Raw genomic sequence first — 22,976 nt, forward strand, 5'->3', positions numbered from 1 at the left:
AATAAATGTTATTAAATATGCAGTCTGGTCTATTTAATTTTGCATAAGTGTGAGTATTGCCAACCTCTGACCGGTAGAACTCCAAATCCTTCAACCTCTGCTAACTACCAAGGTGGTGATTCTGGTGGTAATTATTAATTTATTTATCAATCAGAATTCCAAATTGATAGTTAGTATATTGTAAATGAGACTAAATCAATTGATTGGCTATCATTTCCCTTCCTTTGAAGGGTGGTGCCCCGAGGAACTTTGATATTAATCAAAGTTATTATTTAATATTAACATTTTTAATATTAATATTTTATTATTTTGATAGCCATAACTGATCAATTATATTGCTTTGACAAATAGTTCTTTCACCAATGTCCAGGCACAACACTAACAAATATGATAGAACAGCAGTGTAATATAGGTGGCTTACACAAAATCCCAATGCATTCATATTTTAATTATTCATAATAAAGTGGTAGTTTCAATTCTTTCCTTTCAAACTTTCCTCCTTGGGCTTTTGGGAAATTCTTCATATGCTGTGATTGCTCACCTTGAGACATGCAATACAATACTTTCAGAGTAAGGACACTGTATCAGTGTGAGAAATTGCAAAACCAGTTTGGCAATATCACGGTGTGATTTTTGTTGTGAATAGTAATAGGAGACATCATGGCTGTAATAATGGGAAAAGATTTTTGCAAAACAAAACAAGAGGTTTACATGTATTCATCCAGTGGCAAGAAAAAGTAAATGAACTGTTAATGTTTGGTTTTGTTTTAAAATATGATCATTTCTTAATCTAAGTCATAATTTTGAACAAACACAATCTAGTTTAAATAACAATACACAATTACATTGTTCTTATCAAACTGATAACAAAATGCCAACATTTTTGTCAGTTCAAACGTAGACAAACATACTGCGGATATCCTCCCTTGCTGGACTAAGATGAATCCTTAGCTTTTTCTACCTCACTGAGCAGAGTGCTCAGTGAGGTAGAAAAGAAGCCCAGAGTAAAAGGTAAAGGCTTAAAAGGAATCATTGGAGCTGGTTAACAACTCTATCATGAGTCTACCATATATAAATCATGGTTGCATGGAGCATAGCAACCATATAGGAGGACATCCTGGAGGGAAGCGCTGAGCACCTTCATATTCCACAAAGCTACTGGGAAAATGTTTTGTGTAGTGATGAAACTCGAGGTTGAATTGTTTGAAAAGAGCATGCAGTACTACGTATAATGTAAAAAATAACATTGTCATGTAAAACATCCTCCCACTGGTTCACTTACTGGCTGGGTTCGCTTACATTTTCCAACAATGGTCTGAAAAGACACGCTACACCAAGGGAGCTAAAAGTGGTCAGTGCTAGCATTCGCCACTAGCATGTCTCTTAATGTGTACGCAAGTGATGTTTACACACACTGCACTGCACGCAGAGGCAAATCGCACCCTGTTTATTAGCATAAAAACCCTTTTCTTGACCCTTACATAGCTGATAGCACCTGTGTTTATTATAGTGTTATATACTGCAGTGAATGCAGTGGGAGGAGAGCAAAATGTTAGCCTCACAGGTCCCTGACATGTTAGCAAATGGGAAATTAGAATGTGGGTGTAGGTCTTCTGTCCTTTGGCAGATAAGGACGCTGAGACCTCATTGCAGCATGACCCTCATTTGGTGGGCTTTTTGCAGTGGCCTGATAAAATGTTCACCTGTCAGCATGAACACAGTTCCTGGGCAGTGAAATCCCTGCAGGTTAACACGAGGAGAGGAAGTGTAACCATTGTTACCACTGTGTACCTTTTGGGAATACTGGAGCGGCTGTTTGGCTTAAATACCACCCGTGATCTCTGTATTTCTACTGTTTACTTTCTAATCATCAGGATGAAAGATTGGAACATTGTTGTACTAGTCATGAGACAACTTAAAATGCATATGGAAGAAATGCATCATACAGCCATTTGCTGTATAAATCCGTCATGTTCAAGGGAAAAGACTCACCAAACACAGTCCTGGCTGGCACTGATTCTCGATTAAGCCAGAAGGAGACCTGGGAGAGGATGACGGTCATGATACAAGGCAGGTATGTCTGGATCACAAAGTAGCCGATCTTTCTCTTCAGATGGAAGTGAGCTGTCATGACTGTGTATTCACCTGAGGACACAATAGAAGACTTAAATGTAGTATGTGTGAGTGAGGATGGTTACATACAGTAGAGGTTGGTAGGCACAGATGTGGACATTATGATTAGATTGATTAAAAGATGCATAACGGTGAGGCAGGTTTTGCTGAAGTTTGCTGAGTTGAAAGAGCTTTAGTAAGAGGAACTTAGTCCCATCCGCCATCCTTCTTACCTGAAGATTACGTGTGTATTGTATTTAGAGAAATTAGAACTTGACGCAGCGCTGTCTCTATTGCTCTGGCCCCCGCAGCCTGCATCTGAACAATCACTGCGTTCTGATGCGAGTGGAAATATTTGTCTTTTTCCAGTATTTCAAGGGAAGAATTTGGATACATATTTACTTCTGTTTTAGCATCTTGCATCATGGCCAGAAGCATGTGGACATTCAGTCGTACTAACTGGTAAAGCTCAGGAGGATTATGCAGCCATGTCTACTGAAAATAGCTTTGCTTCCGAACCGATTGCAGTTGGTATCTTGAGAGCATATTATCTGGTGCTGGAGGCTTACAAGCAAGCCAAAAAAGGTTCATTTTTGCTTGTGAAAAAAGGCATAATTTAAAGAATTAAAAAAAAAAAAAAAATCTTACAGCCCCATACGGTGCTTATTGAGAATTTAAAAAAAGTGCTTGCCAATGAGTAGATGGAGACGGACACGCAACCAAGGGAGCATGGCCCGTTGAAGAGGTTAAAAGGTAAATAGCTGGATGAAGCTGAAACCCAACATTTGCTGGATCGTGCGTGTGTTTGTTTTTTTTTCCTGTTGCACCATCCTTGTGAGTTAGCAAGAGATAACCTGAGTGCTGCACAACAGCACATGAAGGGCTGGTGAGGTAGGAAAGCTGGGGCTGGGCGGACTTGTTGTTCCATCTAAAGCAGTGGTCCAAAAGGAGTAACCTTGATCTCGGAAACATTAACTAACCTTGACGAAATTGCTGAAGCCAGATTGAGCTAGTGGAGTCCTCGGTTTTGTACCGATTTTCAAAAAGTGAAAAAATTTAGAAAAAAATGGAGGTTTGTGTTGATCATGTTGGCTGTGTCTCCTCTGCGATAAACATGATTAACTAAAAAGGCACTCGCAAGTTCTGCTAACAGACTGTGCTGGAAATGATAAAGATTGTCTGGAATATGGAAGCATCAGAAACACTCCTGGGCAGATGATCAGTAAATATAATAACTATAAATATTATATCCAGAACATAAATAAAACCAGGATAAGTCGTAGGAGTGATAAGTGTACTTTCAAAGGTGCTAATTAACAGATGATATAGACAATGTGACACAAACTAGGAGGTGATTTAATTAAAAAAAGTTGCATTTTAAATTTAAAATATCATAAAATAATCAACATTTTCATATAATATTAAATATAAGTCCAGTACCCTCAGGGGGACGGTGAAAAGTATGGACACATGTATGCTCACCAGTGCTGGACTTAATGATCTCCTTCCCCACACTCTGGCCCACCAAGTCATACTGATTGAGTCTGGAACCATCAGGTGCAACCTCCACTGACTGGGAGGCATTACGAGTCCAGATGTAGGTAACCTCTGTCTTTGTGTAGGCGTCTGATGCAGAGAGAGCAAGGACACTGATCACCAAACCAATCATACAAATCCATCCCTATCTTATTCAACACACCAGAGCTGCAGTGTCTTATCTGGTATTGCATGGATCATATGCACATTTCCCTTGATATTAAGAGAGGTATAATTACAACATGTCTATCTAAAGTGTTAACTCCCTGTTTAAACTGCTCCACTGGACAATGAGTTCAGTTTTCAGTGAGGTAGTGGTATGTACAATTACAGAACAGTGAAAATAAACTTGTAACCATGTTGACAAGGATCCAAGCACCTGATGCAGCTATTGCAATCTGGGATTATTTTTCCTTTTGGATCAACTCATTTGTAACATGGATCATGCAAAGAATAAAAATGTTATATATTATAGTTTAATAAAATGAGGATTTTGCATGTTTGCTCCGTGTCTGCATGGGTGTTCTCCCATTACATCAGTACTACCAAGCATTGATTCAGGTTAAATGAAACGGTGGAAAATGTCACAATCTGACTGTATCTGGGTGAGAGAGTGACCACTCCAGTGCAACCGCAGTATGTTAACTCTTTACAAAACTCGATACAGACTATTCTTGCTGCAATGTTAGAGATGCAAATTGCAAAAAAAGAGTAATTAGCTAGTTTGACCAACTTATTGGAGATGATTTTCCCTGTCTTGGTTGACATAAGCTTAATATTTGTAATAGTGTTAGCCAACAACTCAGCCACTGGCTACATCCAAACATGCTATTTAGTAATATAAAGCAGTATTGTGGGAGTTATTTTTAAATTTGTCTGAAACTTCAGTATCAAACTTTGGTGAGCTGCATAGTATTTATAGGGAAACATTTGAGTTTGCACTATGCAAGCACTGCAAGTGTTACACCAACAAATATGGTACCAACAAAAAGTACCTCTGATACCAAATTCTGTAACCAACCTAGTACCTACCATGTAAATTTAGCTTTGGGACGCCAACAACAGTAAATTAGCAAGAAACAACATTTTACAGAAGTCTGTGTTGGAAATGGCAAAAATACCCTTTTAGGGTCAAATTAGGCAAAAATGTAGCTTGTGATTGAAAGTAGAGTTCTGACAAGTACAGTGTGGATGATGTGAATCTGCTGACACTTACAGCTGCCAAACTTCAGGGGACACGAGTGAGAGTCCATGGGGAAGTCTTCTAGATGCATGGGACACTCAGCTTGAACCGTAAGCCTGCAAATGAACACACACGTGTTAAGAAATCCATAAAACTATACATAAAAATATTTGTTTTCATCTTCCCTACATCACTGTGAGGGTGAAGGAATGAAGCTTCTGGAGAAAGATAATATCTTAAGAAGAATAATTTATTGTCAATGCTGGATACATCAGGGACATTGGGCAGATGAGCCGTACAGACGTTAACGAGTCTACAGTTGTATTGCCATCACCAAATCTGAGCTTTCCTTGAAAAAAGGTGCACTGATTTGAAGTTTCTCTATTGGACAGATGTATCTAAACCTTGGCTTGTCTCATCTAATCTGTCTCATAATCTATATGTTTCCAAAAACGCCAGAGTGCATCTTCGCAGAGATATTTTGTACCTTCTTCCAGTTGCTATCTATTTGGCCATCTTAATCTATTTTGGGGTCCTAGAGATATTGCAAAAGAAATACTGGAACTTTGTGTTATAACACAAATATAAGGTGATTTTTGGATTCTCTTCTTTTGACCTTACTCCTTGTACTGTGTCATCCTTGGTAAGAGGAGGCATGAAGAATAAGACAATGCAAACTAAGTAAAAGAGAATATAACTAAGTTAAACAAAATAAATAAACTTTAATACATTTTGAAACACATTGTTCCAAGATAATGATTGAATCTTAAAATGATCTTATATCAGACGTTGTGCTGAAAAATCAATAAGAAAATGTCCTAATGATTCTTGAGAGTACAGAGCAAAAAGGAACAGCGCAAATATGAGAGCCGGCCAATAATTCTACTGCTCTGCTCACCATGTGTTATATCAAGATAATGAGATTATTAAACCATGATGTTGTTTTATACAACTCTGAGGTCTGGAGAAATTATCATGAAATGTGAGGTAACAAGCTTCTTGTGCATTATTGATTTTTCAGTTATTGATTCAGATTTATTTCCTCTAAAACAGTAAAGTATCCAATACTTTGGTTATGATAGCAAGGTAATACAATTACCTTCTGAACATCGCCATGTTAACATTGTCATTGTGAGCATTTTAGCATTAAGCGCAAAGCACCCTTTGTCCAGGCACAGCTTTACATATGTCACTGGCTGTAGACTTCAAAATATGTTCCTTTAGTTCTTTCATTAGCAACCATTAGCTTGTCATAATTAAATACATATTGATTATAATCTGTCTCCATTGGGGACTGTACACCTTCTTCCTACATCTGTCTGAAAGTTGATAATTTGCACAGTCATATGTATGTTCATAGTCAACTGTTTTACCGTTAACCAACAAGACTTTCAGTACAATACTATCAGTTATATACATTATGGCCACTCAGGAAAGGCATTGTCTCTGCATTCCTGCAACTAAGATATTGTCTAAGTCAGTATTGTCTGCCTCAAGTCTCACAGTTAGACTTCACACAAGACTAACACCCCAGCATGTGGTCATCTTGCAATTTTTGGTTTATCATAGGGTCAATTAGTGTGATACCTAGTAAACATGCAGGCAGTACAGGCAGGTTTTATGCTGAGTTATGTCTGCATGCTGAGGAAGGAGAAACTGGGATGTTTTAAAGGGCCACAGACAGCACAGGATTTCTCCTGGTGCTGCTAACGTGTTGAGAGAGAGAGAGATAGAAAAAGAGAGAGAGCAGGGAACAGAGTGCTGCAGATAGGTCTACAATGAAGCGATGGAAGAAAACACTACGCTAGTAATCTTGAACCCGTGGTTGTTTTAAAGGAACCATATTATGCTTCAGGTACCATTTCAGCGCACAGAGAATTAAAAGAAAACAATGAGTCGTTGATTCGTGGTCTGGGTTGGCCTTGCAGACGGTCTGTAAACGAGCCATTCACAGCCCGGGCGTCAAGTGACGTAAGTGGACTCCTGCTACTGGGGCAACCATGCCCCCAACCTGAGCAGTACCTCCCCCCTTGGCGTGCGGAAAAACAGATTGCATCTACGCCATCATTTTCTCCCCGCAAGCGAACGACGACCGCGATCATGGCCAAGCTAGACTCGCGGCCGGCCGGCGTAGATCGCGGCTTAGCTAGACTCGTGGCGTGACTCGTGGCTACCGGCCAGCCGCGAGCTACGCAGGCCGGCCGGGATATCGTTAACGTTCTATCGCCCAGCCCCTTGTGCTCTGTGTGTAATTATGGAGAACGTGTTCGCTGTACCTCCTGGTCTCTACGTCGTGTTTGTGCCTTGTCACGTGCGACTGTTGTCATGGCAGCGCAACGCCGTAGTTGCGCAGCAGACCCGGGGAGGAGCGAGGCGGAACACGAAGGGAGGGGGACGAGGAGTGAGCAGGAAAGCGCTGGAATCGACCATAGTCTCACAGGGCTGTTTATACAGAAAGAGGAGGGTGCTGTGTGGCTTGATCATTGAGGTGTTTTGACATGGAATGGCAAAGACATGTAGTGCACACACCTGAAAACCAATGTAACTTGTGTAAAAGGAGGCATAATACGGGCCGTTTAAAAGGCTTCAGAATTTTTTTTTATAGATTAGCCTTTAAAGTTTAAAGTGATTATTTATTTTGGGTACATTATTATATACACATGAATTAATGTGTATATATTGGTGTATGTTAGATTGAATGTAATTATGCTTGTATGTACATTATGTATGTCTCTATGTATTCCTGTATTTGGAATATGTGTATTTTAACCTATATGTGAAACACTGTAATGGCACATTTAAAAAAATATTATCTTTTATGTTATAATGAGCCTGATGCTGGCAAACCCAAAACCTTTTTACCTCAGGTTACATCAGTGATGATGCACACAAGCAAGGCATCAGAAGATGATTCCATTACAACAATCATAATGCATGAGAGGAGTCAGGTTACATGGGATTATATGGCATAAAGAATGGCACTTCTGAAAATTGGAATCAGTGGATTGATCTACATGAAAATGGTGTTCAGTGTTGTGTCCGGGAGGATCCAGTAAACATAAGGCAATAATGTCTCAGGAATCGCACCTTGGGGTATTCAACCAATCTGGGGAAAACCACAGAAGGGACTGTTGTGTATGAAAATCCCACAAGGTAATCATAGTTTCAGAAATACTCAAACCAGCCTGTCTGATGCCAGCTTTTATGTGACGTTCAAAATCATTGAGATTATGTTTTTTCCTCATTCCAATGTGTGATGTGAACATTTTCTGGGTTTCCTGACCTGTATCATGCAAGATTTTATGCATCACACTGCTGCCACTTGATTGGCACATTCAATGCATAGTATCTCTTGATATGAAATCAGGTACCTCATAGTGTAGAGCAAGGTTCCATCCTCCATGATTCTCAGCAGCTTGTTGGGCATGGTCATATTGTGGGCCACAGATTTCTTGCCATTGTGGAAGAAAGTGTCAGGGGTCCAGATCTTACTGGCCATCAGGTTGTTAAGAGGCAGAATGTTCATTGGTCCATGGAACTTCAGGCGCTCATCCTTCCAACTCTGACGGAAGAAAACATCTACAGTGTACTCCTGATAGAGAGACAAAACAGGAACAGATTTGTGAAAAGGAAATGTGCCTTATGTTGACTTGAGGAGAAACGTGTAATAAATTAAGTTACTCATGATCAAGCCATACAGTGTTTGTTTATTTCACTTTAGGGGTGTCAGTGTGCCATATCAGTAAAGCATAATGTAAGATACCATGACTCTGGCATCAGTAAAACTAAATTGATTCACTGCCCCATGTGTTCTGTTATAGAAGGAATGAAATAGGTATAAACAGGGTGCGATTTGTGAAAAAAACAGGGGGGGGGGGGTTGAAATGTTTTTATTCATGGAAACAAAACAAAGACGCATTTCAGAACATGAACTTCTTAACTGCATTTGCAGGTATATTTTAATGTTTTTTCCATATGTAACTCATCAAGTAGTAAGTAAATAGGCCACAGTGTAGGCCTATGCATCATATTAACAAAACAGTCTGTTTTAAGAACGGACTTCCGTTATCTTTTTCTGCTTTCCTGTGGAAGGGTATTTTAACCACATAACTGCGAAGCAAACCCTGCTCCATTTACTGAAATGAACAGTAGGCTGTTTAGGGTGAAGACGTTACTTCTGTTTCCGTCGACTGTGAGAATCTCGTTCATGGCGCTGAATCCTTCCCTTTCATACACAGGGAGTGTGTTGACAGTGGTGAGCACTGGTACTTGCCGTGGTACTTGAATTGGTGGAAGTCCTGAAGGAGTATGGGTTTGGTTTCGGCTTCAACAGCGAGAGTGTTGTGTATGGTGAGAAGTTTGTCATCTCCACACAGGATGCGCTCATCTTCATTAGATGGCCAAGTTGACGGATTTAGAGCAGCTGCAACGGAAATAATTCCGTTGTCATCCAGTCTGCACTCAATGTTGTCCGCCAGAGAAACAAACATTTTTTGAAGAAAGACCTCTGCCTTTCAATGATCTCTGTCACTTGGATGAAGACACATTCAATCGCTTGAAAGAGCGGAAACTTTAAAATTCCTTCACACCATTGGCTTGCCTCATAGACCTCAGTGTTCTAAGTGCAACACCCACTTCAGCATTGGCACTGACAGCTGTGGTATCTCTTCTCTGCAGAAACAAGGACGAGGCCTGCAGGGTCTCCAGCGCATCTTTTACCAACGCCATCTCCACCAAAAAAAGCCACTGTGTCATTTCACCATAAATGCTCCGACTTTTGGCCCTATCCATGGAAGATCTAGATGTCTTCCATCAACGCTCCAAAGAGTTTGACCAAGGCTGGATAACTTTGCCAGAGAGCCATCGCAGACATGCAGGATGAGGACAGACAGCGCACGTCAAACACTCTTCTATCCTGCGAAATTGCATCCCCAAATCTGAAGCCGCAGACTCAAACTCTCTCATATGTTGAGTCAATGAACGTCTAAAAGTGGCTTGCCTCTGTAAATTGTTTCACTGAATGATGGACTGCAAGTTCTAACTTGTGGTTCATACCATGTATGACGTAAGATTAGGGTTGATCTTCTCACGTAGGAGTGTGGCTGCTCCTCTGTAGCGGCCAATCATAGCAGCACCATCAGTTACAAAGCCAACATGTCTTCAGAGATGCCCACATATGAAGATTTTTGAAAAGGATGGCACAGATTGCCGACCCACTGCACAACTGCAGCTCAATAAGTTGAAAGAAGAATTGTAGACCTCACTTTCATAGGGAATCCTGATCAGGCTATATCTTCTTTGACACTATTGTGCTCTCATCAATGAGAATACTGAACTTATCAGATGAGGTTTTGACCACTAGTCCACTAGCTGAGCTTCCATTTTTTCTCCAATAAACATGAGCATATTATGAGAAGCCTTGTCAGAATGCAGCATACATCCCAGGGTAACACCGTAAAGTTGTTGCAGTTCCACAAGCTGTGGCTGGATTTTGAATGAGAGGTAATTTTGACAGATCATATCGGCTATACACATGCAATGGTCAGTAACTTTTAAACTGTTCTCATTGTGTTTTCTCCACAGAGCTGCACTGCTATCTACTGCCTTTTAAATTGCTATCTCTCGTCTTCTCTGCGAAATTCCGATTTGACATTGGACTGACACTTTGAATGTCTGCTTATTTTGTCATTAATTTTTTTGCAGAATTTGCTTATATGCCATTTATAAATGCAGGGTCGATATGAAGCATCTCTTGTGTATATGGGCATAAATCTCTAATGTGAGAGGAAGCTGTACACCGAACTGTCCTGTCTATGGTGAGAGCAAGCCACTTTCGACCCTATCTACATTTAACAAAGTGTCCCGGCTCAATGCAACCTTCAAACATAACCTGAGAAGCGAAACGTTAGGATGTTAGTCTGCATTGTCTGGTCCTTGTTCATTTGAGTCAACCTGGGACTGTGAGTTGCCCTCCATCATTCCTGTATTATTATTCTCAGTTGCAACTCTCCCGACTTTCTGTCGGTCCTGTAAAATATGATGATATGCTGCTCTGAACCCTTTCACAGCTAGCTAGCTATAGTTTTTGCTGAACAATCGTGCTTGGTGACATTCTGAAAAGCCGTGCATGGATCAAGGCTAATGGAACCAGAATCATTAGGTAAATAAGCGCAATGTAGATTGTAGAAAAATCTATTGTCTGACGAACGCGGGCGCTGACAGTGGGTGTTCCATGTCTGGTTTTATTGTTCTATTGCACTGTAGACTGTTCACATTGCAGCCCTTTACTTGTCTCGGCTCAGTTGTGGCACCGCCTACTTTCCCTGTATTTTTTGGGAAGTATATCCATCTTTCTGCATTCCAGAATCTGTTTGTCTGTTATTTTGATTAAACATTTTCCCCTGGTCTACCTCCCTTGTCCGTCATCTGCAATTTGGGTCCAGAAAAATATACTAACCAAACCAAAAAGTCAGAAACAGACAGAAATGAGCCCCCCAAAAGGAAAAATCCCAACATACTATGGTATAAATGGTACTGGCTATCACACTGTTTTATCTGCCAACCCGTGCCTAATTGGGCCAGGTTGATTTGGTGTTTGCTCAAATGGGCTGATGAGGCTCACTTGGCCTTAATCAACACACATCGTGCTATGTGTTGATCACAAAAATCTAATGAGACCTGGCTATGATTATTAATGACTCCTGTTTTGTTTGGACTAATCTGAGTACATGTTGAAGCTGAAGCTAGCATGGCTTCAGCTGGTATCGTTGATGAATGTTAATGAAAAGGTCAGAAACTACCAAATCACTCTGAAATCCCCTTTATTCAAGTCTAATCTTGTGAATAATTTCATTTTTTAAATACATGATGCTTTGATGACCATCTAATGAAGATGACATTTTAATGCTCTGCATAACACTAAAAATAACATTCAAATCTCAAACTACTGTATGAATACTCTTCAGAAAAAGGCTCCTTCTGATATACAATAGTTTTTCCTTTTTTTTCATCTATTGAAATAATAGCCCTTAAGCTTTCTGCATGGGTAGATACCAACTGGGGTAACCACCTTTTATTAATATGTGTGTGTGTGTGTGTGTGTGTGTGTGTGTGTGTGTGTGTGTGTGTGTTTTCAATGCATTGCTGCCCAGTTGTGACCTCAGCCTCAGAGTGAGGTTGCTCTCGGCTTGGCCAGGTGTCACACTTGGCCAGGTTCAGTCCTGTCAGTCCAGCTTTTCCCTCAGGCAAGTGTCAACAATGATTTACATCAACATCACTAAAGCCTTCAGTCCCTCCATCAGAGTGGAAACAACTCCCTTCGCTGTGTCTGTCTGATTATTCCAAAGTGAGCCACATTTTCACCAGGGACTGCATGAAGATGTACTTTGACAAACCATCATTTAAATCATCTTCATCTTATGAACTCTGGCTCTTCATGTCTCTTGGAACTATCCCTTCTTTTTAGGTACTGAACATACAACTAATTGCATTGTCACTGATATTATAAACCATATAATGCAAACATTATGTGAAATAATTTGTCAGTATTGAAATGGAAACAAGGGTTTAAGAATGATACTTATGGGATTAATACATTCAAAAGTAATGGGACCAAAATTAGACATGAAAAAAATAACCAAGACCTGGTTGAAGAACTTGAACAAAAACAGTGCACCTTAAACTAAATTATTCAACATTCTATAACATCCCAATAGGTCTTTTTTCTGTCCTCTACTATAAAACAATATCTTGAAAAACCTGTCCTATATACTGTCAGTCATAGTTGGGGATAACTAATAGGCCACAAAAGTGTGCTCCAAATCCATGAATATAGATTTATTCTATACATATGTCCAGTCAGGATTCATGTTTAAGAACAAGCATATTGACCTAATCGTTCACAATATGATCATCATAACATAAAACATATACAAATCTTCTTAATTCTTCATCTTAATAATTGTGGAATGTAATAAATAGAATGTGCTTAATAGAAAACGTAAAATGTCCCCATGCATATATATATATATATATATATACTGTATATATATATTTCTTTTGAAAATCTGCTTTGTTGTAACATCATACCAATTATTGATAGTTTTCATGTAGCATATTGATATATTTTCTTACGGAGTTTGTCATTAATGAATGTCATTAATGAATGGGGGTTAATGAATAGTGGTTAGGAAAGGAGAATTTCTTTTGACTTTTCCACCACAGTCCATGACTGCTGAGTGAGTGTAAAACTGATGCAGTCCAACTGTGGCAAAAGAAGTGATAAGAAATAGTTAAGATATACATTCTATACCAGTGTTTCTCAATCTTTTTACACACTGTACCACCTCAGAAAATATCTGGCTCTCAAAGTACCACCATCATGACCCATGTAAAAAATACAGAAGTTAGTAGAATAAGGTCACCCTATTCGGCTGAACGTAGTTCAAACAGGAGTCAAAGTTCTTCACAATAGGAATATTTTTTTTTGTTCACTTGTCAGCCAAAATCACACTGTGCAAAAGAGTAGCACTAGAACTGGCACTTAAACCATGGTGTGATATTTGTGCCCCATTTGTGTAGCAATGGGAGATTTTGAGCACAGAAAAATATATCTTACTTTTCTGGGCCCAAAATCTCACATTACTCCTCCACAAAAGAACAATAACAATTAACAAATAAGAACTGTATGTCAATGTAAAATCACATTTCATTCAAACACATACACACACATACAAAGGGCGGCAGCAAGTGAGAACATTAATGCAATATACCTGTGTGCAGTGATCACAGCAAGAAACAGCACGATGAAACTTATTTTCTCTCTCGCTCTCTCTCACACACACACACACACACACTAATGAGAAGGGTGTGCCTGCCTCTGTGTACACAGTCCTGCGATATCTGGCTCAATTGAGGTCAGCTTCAGTCTCAGGTCCGGCTCAGCATCCATCCTGCTTCTGTATTTTGTTTTTATGAGGGCAAGTGAAGAGAAGCCTTTCTCACAGATACGTGGTCACAAAAGGAAGGAGAGAGCGCACGGCCTTGTCTGACAGTGCAGGGTATTCCCTGTGTTGCTGTACCTAAAAGTCCAACAAATACTGTTTTCTGAAGGCAGACTTCAGTGTCTGGTCGCAAGACAGCTCAATTAAACTTTCCTGCTCACCAACAGTGAAGTTCTTGGGCATTTCAGATATTTTCATGTCAAATGGGTTTCTCATACAGTCATTCATGTCGGCCCTCACTGGGAAATATTCACAGAATTGCTGTCTGAGTGAGACGAGGGGCAGATCAATGTTGTCCCTCACTCCATCATCAAGGGTCAGGTCATTGTCAGACAGAAAACTCAAACTCAAACTCCCAAAGTGGGGAACGCTGAAAAATCACCTGCCTTGACTTTCATTTCAAACAGCTCCATCTTTTTCAGCAGTGCGTTGATTTTGTCCTGCACATCAAAAGCATTGATGGAGAGTCCCTGTAGACCCAGATTGAGTTCGTTCAAACAAGAGAAGATGTCAGACATGTATGTCAGTTGAAAGCCACACAGTATCTTCAAACACATCTGATAAGGGAAAGTCTTTGTCCTGTAGGAATATTTGGATCTCTGTGCAATTCAAACAGCCTTGAAAGCACCTTTCCTCTTGACAACCACCTTACCTCTGTATGAAGCAAGATCATACATGCTCGCTGCCTATCTCATCACGGGCCTTAATGAAGTTCACTGTTTGAGTGAGTCCATTGCACGTCAGGTGCCACCTGGCGGATTCGAGCTGCTACTCCACTGTGGCGACCTGTCATAGGCCTCGCGCCGTCTGTGCAGACCCCGATACACTTCTTCCAATCGAGCCCATTCTCTTTGACAAACGCGTTCAGGGGTAGGAATATGTGCTCGGCTGTTGTTCTGATTTCCAGTGATTGATAGTCCTGAAATGCACTATTATGTTCATATCTCACATACACAAGCAAATTGGCCAAATCTGCGACATCAGTAGTCTAGTCGAGCTGGATGGAAAAATAGCGACTGCCTTTAATGTGCTCAATCAGAGTGTTTTTAACGTCATCTACCATGGCTCCTACACTGTGTCGTTTACAAGTGGCACCAAGTTTAACTGTTTGGCAGCCTTCTCCCCGCACATGATACGTGTCATTTCTTTGGCTAACAGGAGACACAGTTGTTCGCCAATTGTGTGTGGCTTACCGCCTTCGCTATGCGGAGACTGGCACAAAATGAGGCTTCCTGTGCCTTGGTTACGGGTGTAACACAGGATTGAATAGTGGACTTGGACTGCTTCAGTTCGTCCCGCTTTCTTAAAAAAAATCAACCGGTTTTTCTGTCAGCACTGCTTGTTTGGTGGTGAGATGCCGTTTGAGATGTGATGGTTTCATGCTCTCATTACCCAAAACATCACCACATACCACACACAGTCCTGGGCTCTTCCTCCGTTCCAGTCCAGCTAAATCCAAGTTTGATGTAACCGGTGTCATATTTTCTCACTTTTCGCCGTTTCGTCGCTACTTCAGGGATGCCGCTGTGGTCACTGTGATCCACTGCCATTTCTGTCGTGACATTGTTAACCTCCTGATCTAGACTTATTTTTCGAAGAGATCCCGTTTGGAGCCACGACTGCATTGCTTTTGAATTGTTTTTAACTTCATCAGCTTCCCACCTTTTCTTCACCGTGTAACGGTTTGGCGCGCACTACTACGTAGCAGGCGGACCGTAGTATTTTGATAGTATTTTACGTAAAATTAATTGTATTTAAATCCCCTTTCACACTGGCCCCAAAAACCTGTTTAAACCCGCTAACACCCGGCGTATTCCACAGTGTGAAAAAGTTTAATCGGCATTCAGCCCCGGGGCAAATGACTCTGCAATAGACCCGGGTTTAAGCGGCGTCAACTCCGATCGGCTCCGTTCGGAGTTGACGCTGCCACACCCGGTTGAACGCGGTAATTTGCGCTCGTTGAATCCAGATCAACGATAAGGCAAAATGAACGCTGCACTTTATTTCAACACTGCGGCCACATACACGGACTCATCATGCGTCTCTCCCTTCTCACAGCGGCTGCAGCTCTGTACACACAGCGCAGAGGCAACCTTCCTATTCTCTCACACAAACTTCACAGCTTTGGTTTTATGGCGCGCAGCACACCTCTTTACTTCCACCTATTTCCGCCGTGCACCGCGTCTGGTGCCGATCGTCAGACCCCGGTCTGCTGCTGTGTGAAGTGGCCAAATGCCGATAAAACGCGGCCCGCGTGTGTAAAAAACCCGGATGTACACGGTAATTTTGTTATGAGCTGGAGATTTCGGAGATACCTCCGCGTACCCCTAGAGAGAGCCCACGTACCACCAGGGGTACGCGTACCACAGTTTGAGAACCACTGTTCTATACAGTAAGGTTTCAAAATTCACACTGCATGTCAGGACAAAACCCAAGCAGCTAAGTTCAAGGAACACTTTAGATCATTTTGGATAGATATGAGTGTTCTCAGGAACACAGTGACTTCAATAATGGGGAAATGAAAGATGTTTGGAACCACCAAGACTTTGAGTCGGCTTTTCAGCCAATGTAAGGGGGGTGGAAGAACCTGTCGGAATGATGTTCATAGAGTGACTAGATCGAAGCCACTTTGAGCAAAAGGCAGTCTACTTGGAGTGTGCCAAACAGCATAGGATTCTCAGAGAATGAGGAAAATTGTTCTCTGGTCTGATGAGACAAAAACTGTTATTTTTTTAAATATTTTTGGAAGACCTCCTACACTGTAAGGTGAACAGTGCTTGACACTGCTCATCATCTGGCTAATACCATCTCTATGATCAACCATGGTTTAAGATTGTCAGTGATACAGGTCATGGTTATCCAACAAAAGTTGAGCATCTGGAAGATTGTTGTAGATCCTTGAAGACCTTTCATCTCTCATCCAAGAAGCTTTAGTTTTTAGTTTCCCCGCCCCTGCTATACAGTAAAGGTCTCCCTTTTGGTTTCTCTCATTTATAGAGCAGATATATACATTGTCACATTACACTGCTATTTAATGCGAGTTCCACTCATTTTAAAAATAGAAGCCCTGCGATCTTTTTTCTGCATCTGTGATCAGAATTCAACATACTAATATTGCTGGTGCAGTATTTGTGTGAGAAGAACATACACAACATAATGCAGCAATGAGAAACCACAACAAACAACAAGGCCGAAAAGCAGTAGGGGGACATCTAATCAATCAGGAATAAAAGGCTTGAGTTTTTGTGTGTGTGTGTGTGTGTTCTTGTGTGGGGGATGTGTGTATGGTGTATAATAGCAGAGCTATCAACGGCGGAGTAAAGAAAGACACAGTGGTGGAGTGAAATGATCTGCTGCAAGTTTGATGGAGACATTGCATGAATTAAACATGAGACCTACTCTCTTTTTTTTCTTTCTTAAGAAGGTGCTGTCTCGATCATGACCACTTACATCCCTCTGCCCCTTGCTCCTGTGCCACTTAAATATCTGAGAAGAGCCATGTGGGGGAGGACAGGGGTTTAGGGGCGGATATTGTGATGGGAAAATGAGCAAAGCTTTTAATGCATAAAGCAGTGTGTTTGTCTGGGTGTGTGTTTGTGTGTGTGTGTGTGTGTGTGTGAGAATACAGTGTAATGTGTATTTGCATGAGCTGTGGGAGTTAAGTGAGGGGTCTCGCTGTCAGCACACTGGTTTCAAGTTGTTAAATGTGACCACTTTAATGTGGTTACAAAAAAATCTGTGTTTAGCAGATTTTTGATTTTTTTTTGTTCAGTAGAGGAAATTTGCAACCGCAATATTGCTCATTGTTTTTCTCGCAGTTGGTGCTGTGGGACGCCACAAAAGGGTCGTCATCGCGTCATCCTCCAGATCCGCCAGGAGTTTCCGGATCCAGCTGACCAGTATGTTGGCTTCCGACCGCCCCTTGACTGAAGCCTGACGTGGCGAGCAACCATTTCCTCCTTCGACGGCCTGTCATATTGGGATGACAGATCCTTGGGGGTGGCGATTTTTTCATCTACTCCACAGGGGTCCCCAAACACCATCCTCATCAAGTCACCCACATAATCTGTAAAACATTCAATTCCATTGTTCCTGAATCCACCTTTGTAGATTACTTAAAATGTTCAGAATCATTTATCATTCATTTGAATTTGTTATCATGTTTGTAATAATAAAATTGTGTTTTACAACTTACTGAATGTGGGTTCTGTTTTAACAGGCTTTGTGGTGGCTTCACCCTTCTTTGTCTTTGGGGAAGAGGGGGTCTTCATGCCCAGGGATGTTTTGAATGTTGTTAAACAGTAAGGTCCACTTGGCCACCTTCTCAGGCCCTGAGGTTGAAGAGAATGCACTCCAATATACATGGTTCTTTAAACGGTGGAACATGAGTGTTGCCGATTAGTGTGATGTACTCTGAAACACAAGGGGAAATAAAACAATAAAACATTTGAGTCTAATGACAACAATCATATTTTAAATATCAAAAAATTTAATTCATATGTAATATATACAACATGTGCTGTGTAAATTACATAACACACATGCATGTAACAAGACGAAAAGAACACAGGGAACAAAAAAAAACACAGTATATTTTTTTTTTACTTGAAGTATGAGCCCCGGTTGTCTAGCTCAGGACCAAATATACTGAGGGATAAGAGTAAATTAATTCATATGTACAGACACAGCCATGCTAGCGATAGCGCTGTTTATAACAAAGACCGGGCGGAACCGGTGTGTCTTGCCCAACTCATTCTGATTTGCCGTCATCTACAACAGGTCAAAGTGTAGCCGAGGCAGTTCATCCAAAATCGGAGGTTTGGAGCAACCGACCGTCAAAACAGCCGCACCACACGGGCCTCACGGTACACAGAGGCCCAACGCTGCGATGGCCTGCAGCCACAACATTACATCTTATAAAATCAGAAGTCCACCTCCACACCTGAGCTACATTAGCCGCGTGCTAACTGGACTCCGATCGCAACATTACAGGCCATAAAATCACAAATCCACATCCACACGCAAGAGACGCCGAGTTGGAAGTAGTAAACGTTCTGCCGCTTGTGGTTCTGCGGCATCAATTTGCGGCGCAACTGCCCATCGAGAAACAATCATACATTTCTACACAATGTCGCCACGTGATGACGTCACACAGTCCGACCCTCGGTATCTGTAACTAACCGTGGTAGCTGTGGTGCTAACTCCCGTAGCTACCCAGCAAACACAGTTACTGAAGAGTGCTCATAAAAGACACATGCTTCGAGCTCACGTCATCTAACCAACACTCATAGCGTCAACGTTACTGTGGCCACTCCGGCAACGCCAAGTGACTGAAGCCTGTAACTCCGGTGACACATGATGTTTACATCGGAGGACAGGGCTCGCCTAAGCTAACGCGGCTAAACTAACAATGCAGACCCAGGAAGCACACGGTCTTAAATCTTATATCTCAAACACATCGCATTAAAGGACGTGGAGCACATTCCCGGTGGCCTAAGCCAGAGTCTCCCCAGCTAAAGGCCACTAATGCCGGTAATATTAACGACCCATGTATAATTTACCTGAGTGTTAGCTTGTGCTACTGCGGCTAAACAAACACGGCAGAACACTACGAGGACACACACACACACACACACACAGACACACACACACCGGGCGAAGTCTTAAAAAACTTACATGTCTCTCCTCTGTAGCTTCGCCTCGGACGGTTGGAATTGCTCCATCTTGCAAAAAATTTTTTTCTTCCAGTCCAGTGTTGCACTGGCCCAGACTTGAAGAACAATCCGACACAAAGTTGTTCACACACTCGCAGCTTTTCACCGACTGTGGAACATTTCCATCAAAAATGAAGTCAATCCACCTGCTTGTGTGTCCTCTGAGGCTGGGAGTCCATGTACAGGTTTATATTGGTCTGTACAGCCAACAACAGGCAAACGTTACTAACTCTTTTCGGCATTATTCTACCGCTCCGTCCGTCGCTTGCTGAGAGAAAACAATGGCGTCTCTGTGCTCCGGTGTCTCGGAGTTCAGGGGCGGAGATTCTCAGGTTGGGGGCGTGGCTACCCCAGGAGAAGCTTCATGTTTCGTAACAGGATGCCCGAGTTGTGACTGGCTCGTTCAGAGCCCGTCTGAAAGGTTAAGCCAGTCCACTTAAATACGACTTTGTGTTTCTTTTTCACTTTTTGTGGGCCGGCAGGCACCCCACATACCCAAAAATGTGTGCAAAAGGGCTGAAAAGGTAGTCTTAGCATAATATGTCCCCTTTAAGTTTATCAAAGTGGCAGCCACTTTAAAAGCAAACTACTTTCAATTATATACACTGGTGGGTTAGTGTCAGCTTATTTCAGTTAATGATGGGAGAACATTTGTTACAGTACGTAACCCCAGATTCTATTTGTATAGGCGTGTATAGGCAATCACCACAAGTGGTACTCAACCGATAAGAATAATGAGGATATTCCTCTCCGTTTTACTAAGCTCTGTCTGATTAGTCAGGGCGATAACATCTTTCAATCACATTTCATGCCTGTTCGTGTGAAAAGGGAAAAGAGCAAAACAGAAATGCAGAAAGATCCTCATTGGGCTGATGTTGCATGTGGAGTGTGCAAAATAATATTTGGACATCAAACCCATAACCTTGGCGGTGTTAATGCTACATTGCTATGTTGCAATGCTACAGCTGGCCGATTCTCACACAAGCTTATGCTGGAATGGCAGAGAGACACTTACACATTAAAAGTACCGAGGCATGTACAAATAGGCTAGTAGAGATATAACGTAGCAGCAAATGCGCCACATGGAGCTCTGTACAGTGATGGATGTTTGTCCATAAAAGGCTGAGAGACAACAGCACATTCAACAGAGTGAGTTATGGGACACTCTGTCCCATAAGTTAAAGCGGATGAAACGATTCAGGGACACAATGCAGCTGCATAGATATCCTCTACTGCAATTCCATTAAAAAGAGCAGCGGAGGAGGAAACACCTCTCGTGGAGTGAGTGCCAACGTCATGCGAGAGGTCCTTCTCTGCTGCAACATAAGCCTGAATGATGGTTTCGCAAAACCAGGGAGACAGCTGATGTTTAGTCAGAGGCTTCCCCTGAGAAGTTTTCTCTGTAATGCACAAACAGCTGCTGGGCCTGTCTGAGGGCTTCTGTGCGCACCACATAATGAGACGCGCACCAGGCAGAGGCGATGACACGCTTCCTCCATCTTGTTACTGTGAGGAGGAGGAAAAAAAATCCCTCCAAGGAAATCACTCTAGATCTGAAGGATGACGTTATAATTTTAGGCATGAAGGCAGGATTTTGTCTGAAAGTTGCTGTGCCCCCATCATCTTTGATAACAAGGCAAGATGGGGAGCCAGCGAGTGCACATAAATCACCTACTCTTTTAGCTCTCATGGCGGGATGAGATGGCAGCAGCATACGTTTTGACTTTAGACAGAGACATATTTCTTTCTACTAGCAGCTGGAGGAATGTCATCATCGTAGATGAAATAAATGATGTGGGATCTGTGCTGCTCCCCTCACACCAGCCCTGAAAACAAAAAATCTACGTGTACAGTAGTAATGTGTTGTGGATGGAGCCCTTAAACCCTGGATAGTGTGTGTAGCTGTGGGGATAGGCTCTCCAAATATATATTTACAGGAGCTGGCCTGTCAGGGGAAAATGCTGGATTGGATTGTCGACCCGTGCTCAGCAGCTTACTCATTTTGCAGAACCATGATGTGCTAGTGGGCTATGGAGCCACCAGAATCACAAGCAACTCTTTCTCCTGGTTACACAATTAGAAGCCAAGCGTCAGGCTTATGGGAGAAAAGGTGGAGTAGAGGCTCTTGGGTCGCACAACTCAGGTCATGCAGGTTCATGAACATATTCAACATATTCAGAAACAATGAGAGGGTAGAATATATTGTACTTAAATTAAGTTACAGATCTATTTCTCTTTAGACTGTCCTTAGTATTGGGTTAATAGGTTTGAGTCGTCAAAACTATAAAGAAAACCCAACTGATAGTATTGTGTCAGGCTTTGTTTCTATGCGCGTAACATTATTACAATCATAATACCACATGAAAGACTAATATGTGCCATCCCAATGCTCCATCAATATTCAGATTCAATGTGGTTTACTGTGGGCAGACAACATGTGATAATGATCATTAATATGTTGCTCCATATCAGAGCTTGATGGCAGTGGATGGTCTGATCACATTTCTAATAAAACAACCCGACCATTGCCCCTTGTGGGTGGGTTTCCAATAGCAACAGGATGAAAAGTAATGACACATCTCTGTCCATGAGACATTATCTGCTGGATGTGTGTAATTGCATGTGAACTGGCCGATCAAGGCAACCCTTTAATGAGGACACCTGTCAACTTTGAGTCAGACTTCTCTGGGTTGAGTCCTGGGCAGTTACTGTTGAAGTAACTGCTGACTTGTACAGGGAACGGATAAAAACTAGCTTTCCTAATAAAATGACCAATTATACTTATCTTCCAGAGGGAATTCGGAGTAAAGGCTTCACATATTAGCAGGCCTGTGATTTTGTCCAGGAACGGTAATCTCAATTTCTCAAATTCTTATCTTGACCCTATTAACACCTGCTTGACCATTTAAAGGCATAATATCTAACTTCTATAGTACATTGTTTGCCCCAAAAAGCTGCCTTCCAGTCCATCATTCAAAATAGATTGGAGTATGACCTGAAATTTGGATACTTTATAAAAAATGAGTCCACACCACTATTTGGTGAAGACAAGGGCTACTACAGTGAACAATACTACATTGGGTGCAAGACAAGTTAGAGACAAGACATTTACTCAACATACAACCATTGTAAAATTAATATATCTTCTGTGCTTGGCCTGTACCAACGTGCAGATGGATATTCTGATGCCATTTGACTTGCCAGAACTTCAGTCTTCTCCTCTCTGTCTGCGACGGCGGCCTCCTGCTCTGCCTCTCGAGAAACACAGTCTTCACTGACATCCTCCACATGCGTTCCAGGCCTCCAAGCCGTCATACAGAATATATCCGCCTGTCTGCCCTGCCTCCAGGTTGTTTACCCGAGGTCACCAGCTCCACCGCTGCCCAGTCCTCCTGTTCTTCCAATGTAATGATCAGCCCCCTAATTGTG

General features: G+C 41.7%; 1 protein-coding gene and 1 long non-coding RNA gene across 2 annotated transcripts in view; both read right to left on the reverse strand.

The window, feature by feature from the left end:
• gabra2a (gamma-aminobutyric acid type A receptor subunit alpha2a) overlaps positions 1 to 22,976 on the reverse strand; it is a 48,913-nt gene that overhangs the window by 8,042 nt on the left and 17,895 nt on the right. The window contains exons 5-8 of the mRNA XM_035609561.2: positions 8,203 to 8,423; positions 4,865 to 4,947; positions 3,595 to 3,738; positions 1,993 to 2,145 (exon numbers count right to left, since the gene is read on the reverse strand). Of these exons, the coding sequence (XP_035465454.1) occupies positions 1,993 to 2,145; positions 3,595 to 3,738; positions 4,865 to 4,947; positions 8,203 to 8,423 (601 nt within the window). The remainder of the gene's footprint in view (positions 1 to 1,992; positions 2,146 to 3,594; positions 3,739 to 4,864; positions 4,948 to 8,202; positions 8,424 to 22,976) is intronic.
• On the reverse strand, positions 11,934 to 21,500 carry LOC118285771. The gene is made up of 3 exons (XR_004785250.2): positions 19,510 to 21,500; positions 18,029 to 18,246; positions 11,934 to 17,899 (listed from the first exon to the last, which is right to left on the reverse strand). It is a non-coding gene; the product is annotated as an uncharacterized LOC118285771 (long non-coding RNA).

Source organism: Scophthalmus maximus, chromosome 15, assembly GCF_022379125.1.
Source record: "Scophthalmus maximus strain ysfricsl-2021 chromosome 15, ASM2237912v1, whole genome shotgun sequence".
NCBI lineage: Eukaryota > Metazoa > Chordata > Actinopteri > Pleuronectiformes > Scophthalmidae > Scophthalmus > Scophthalmus maximus.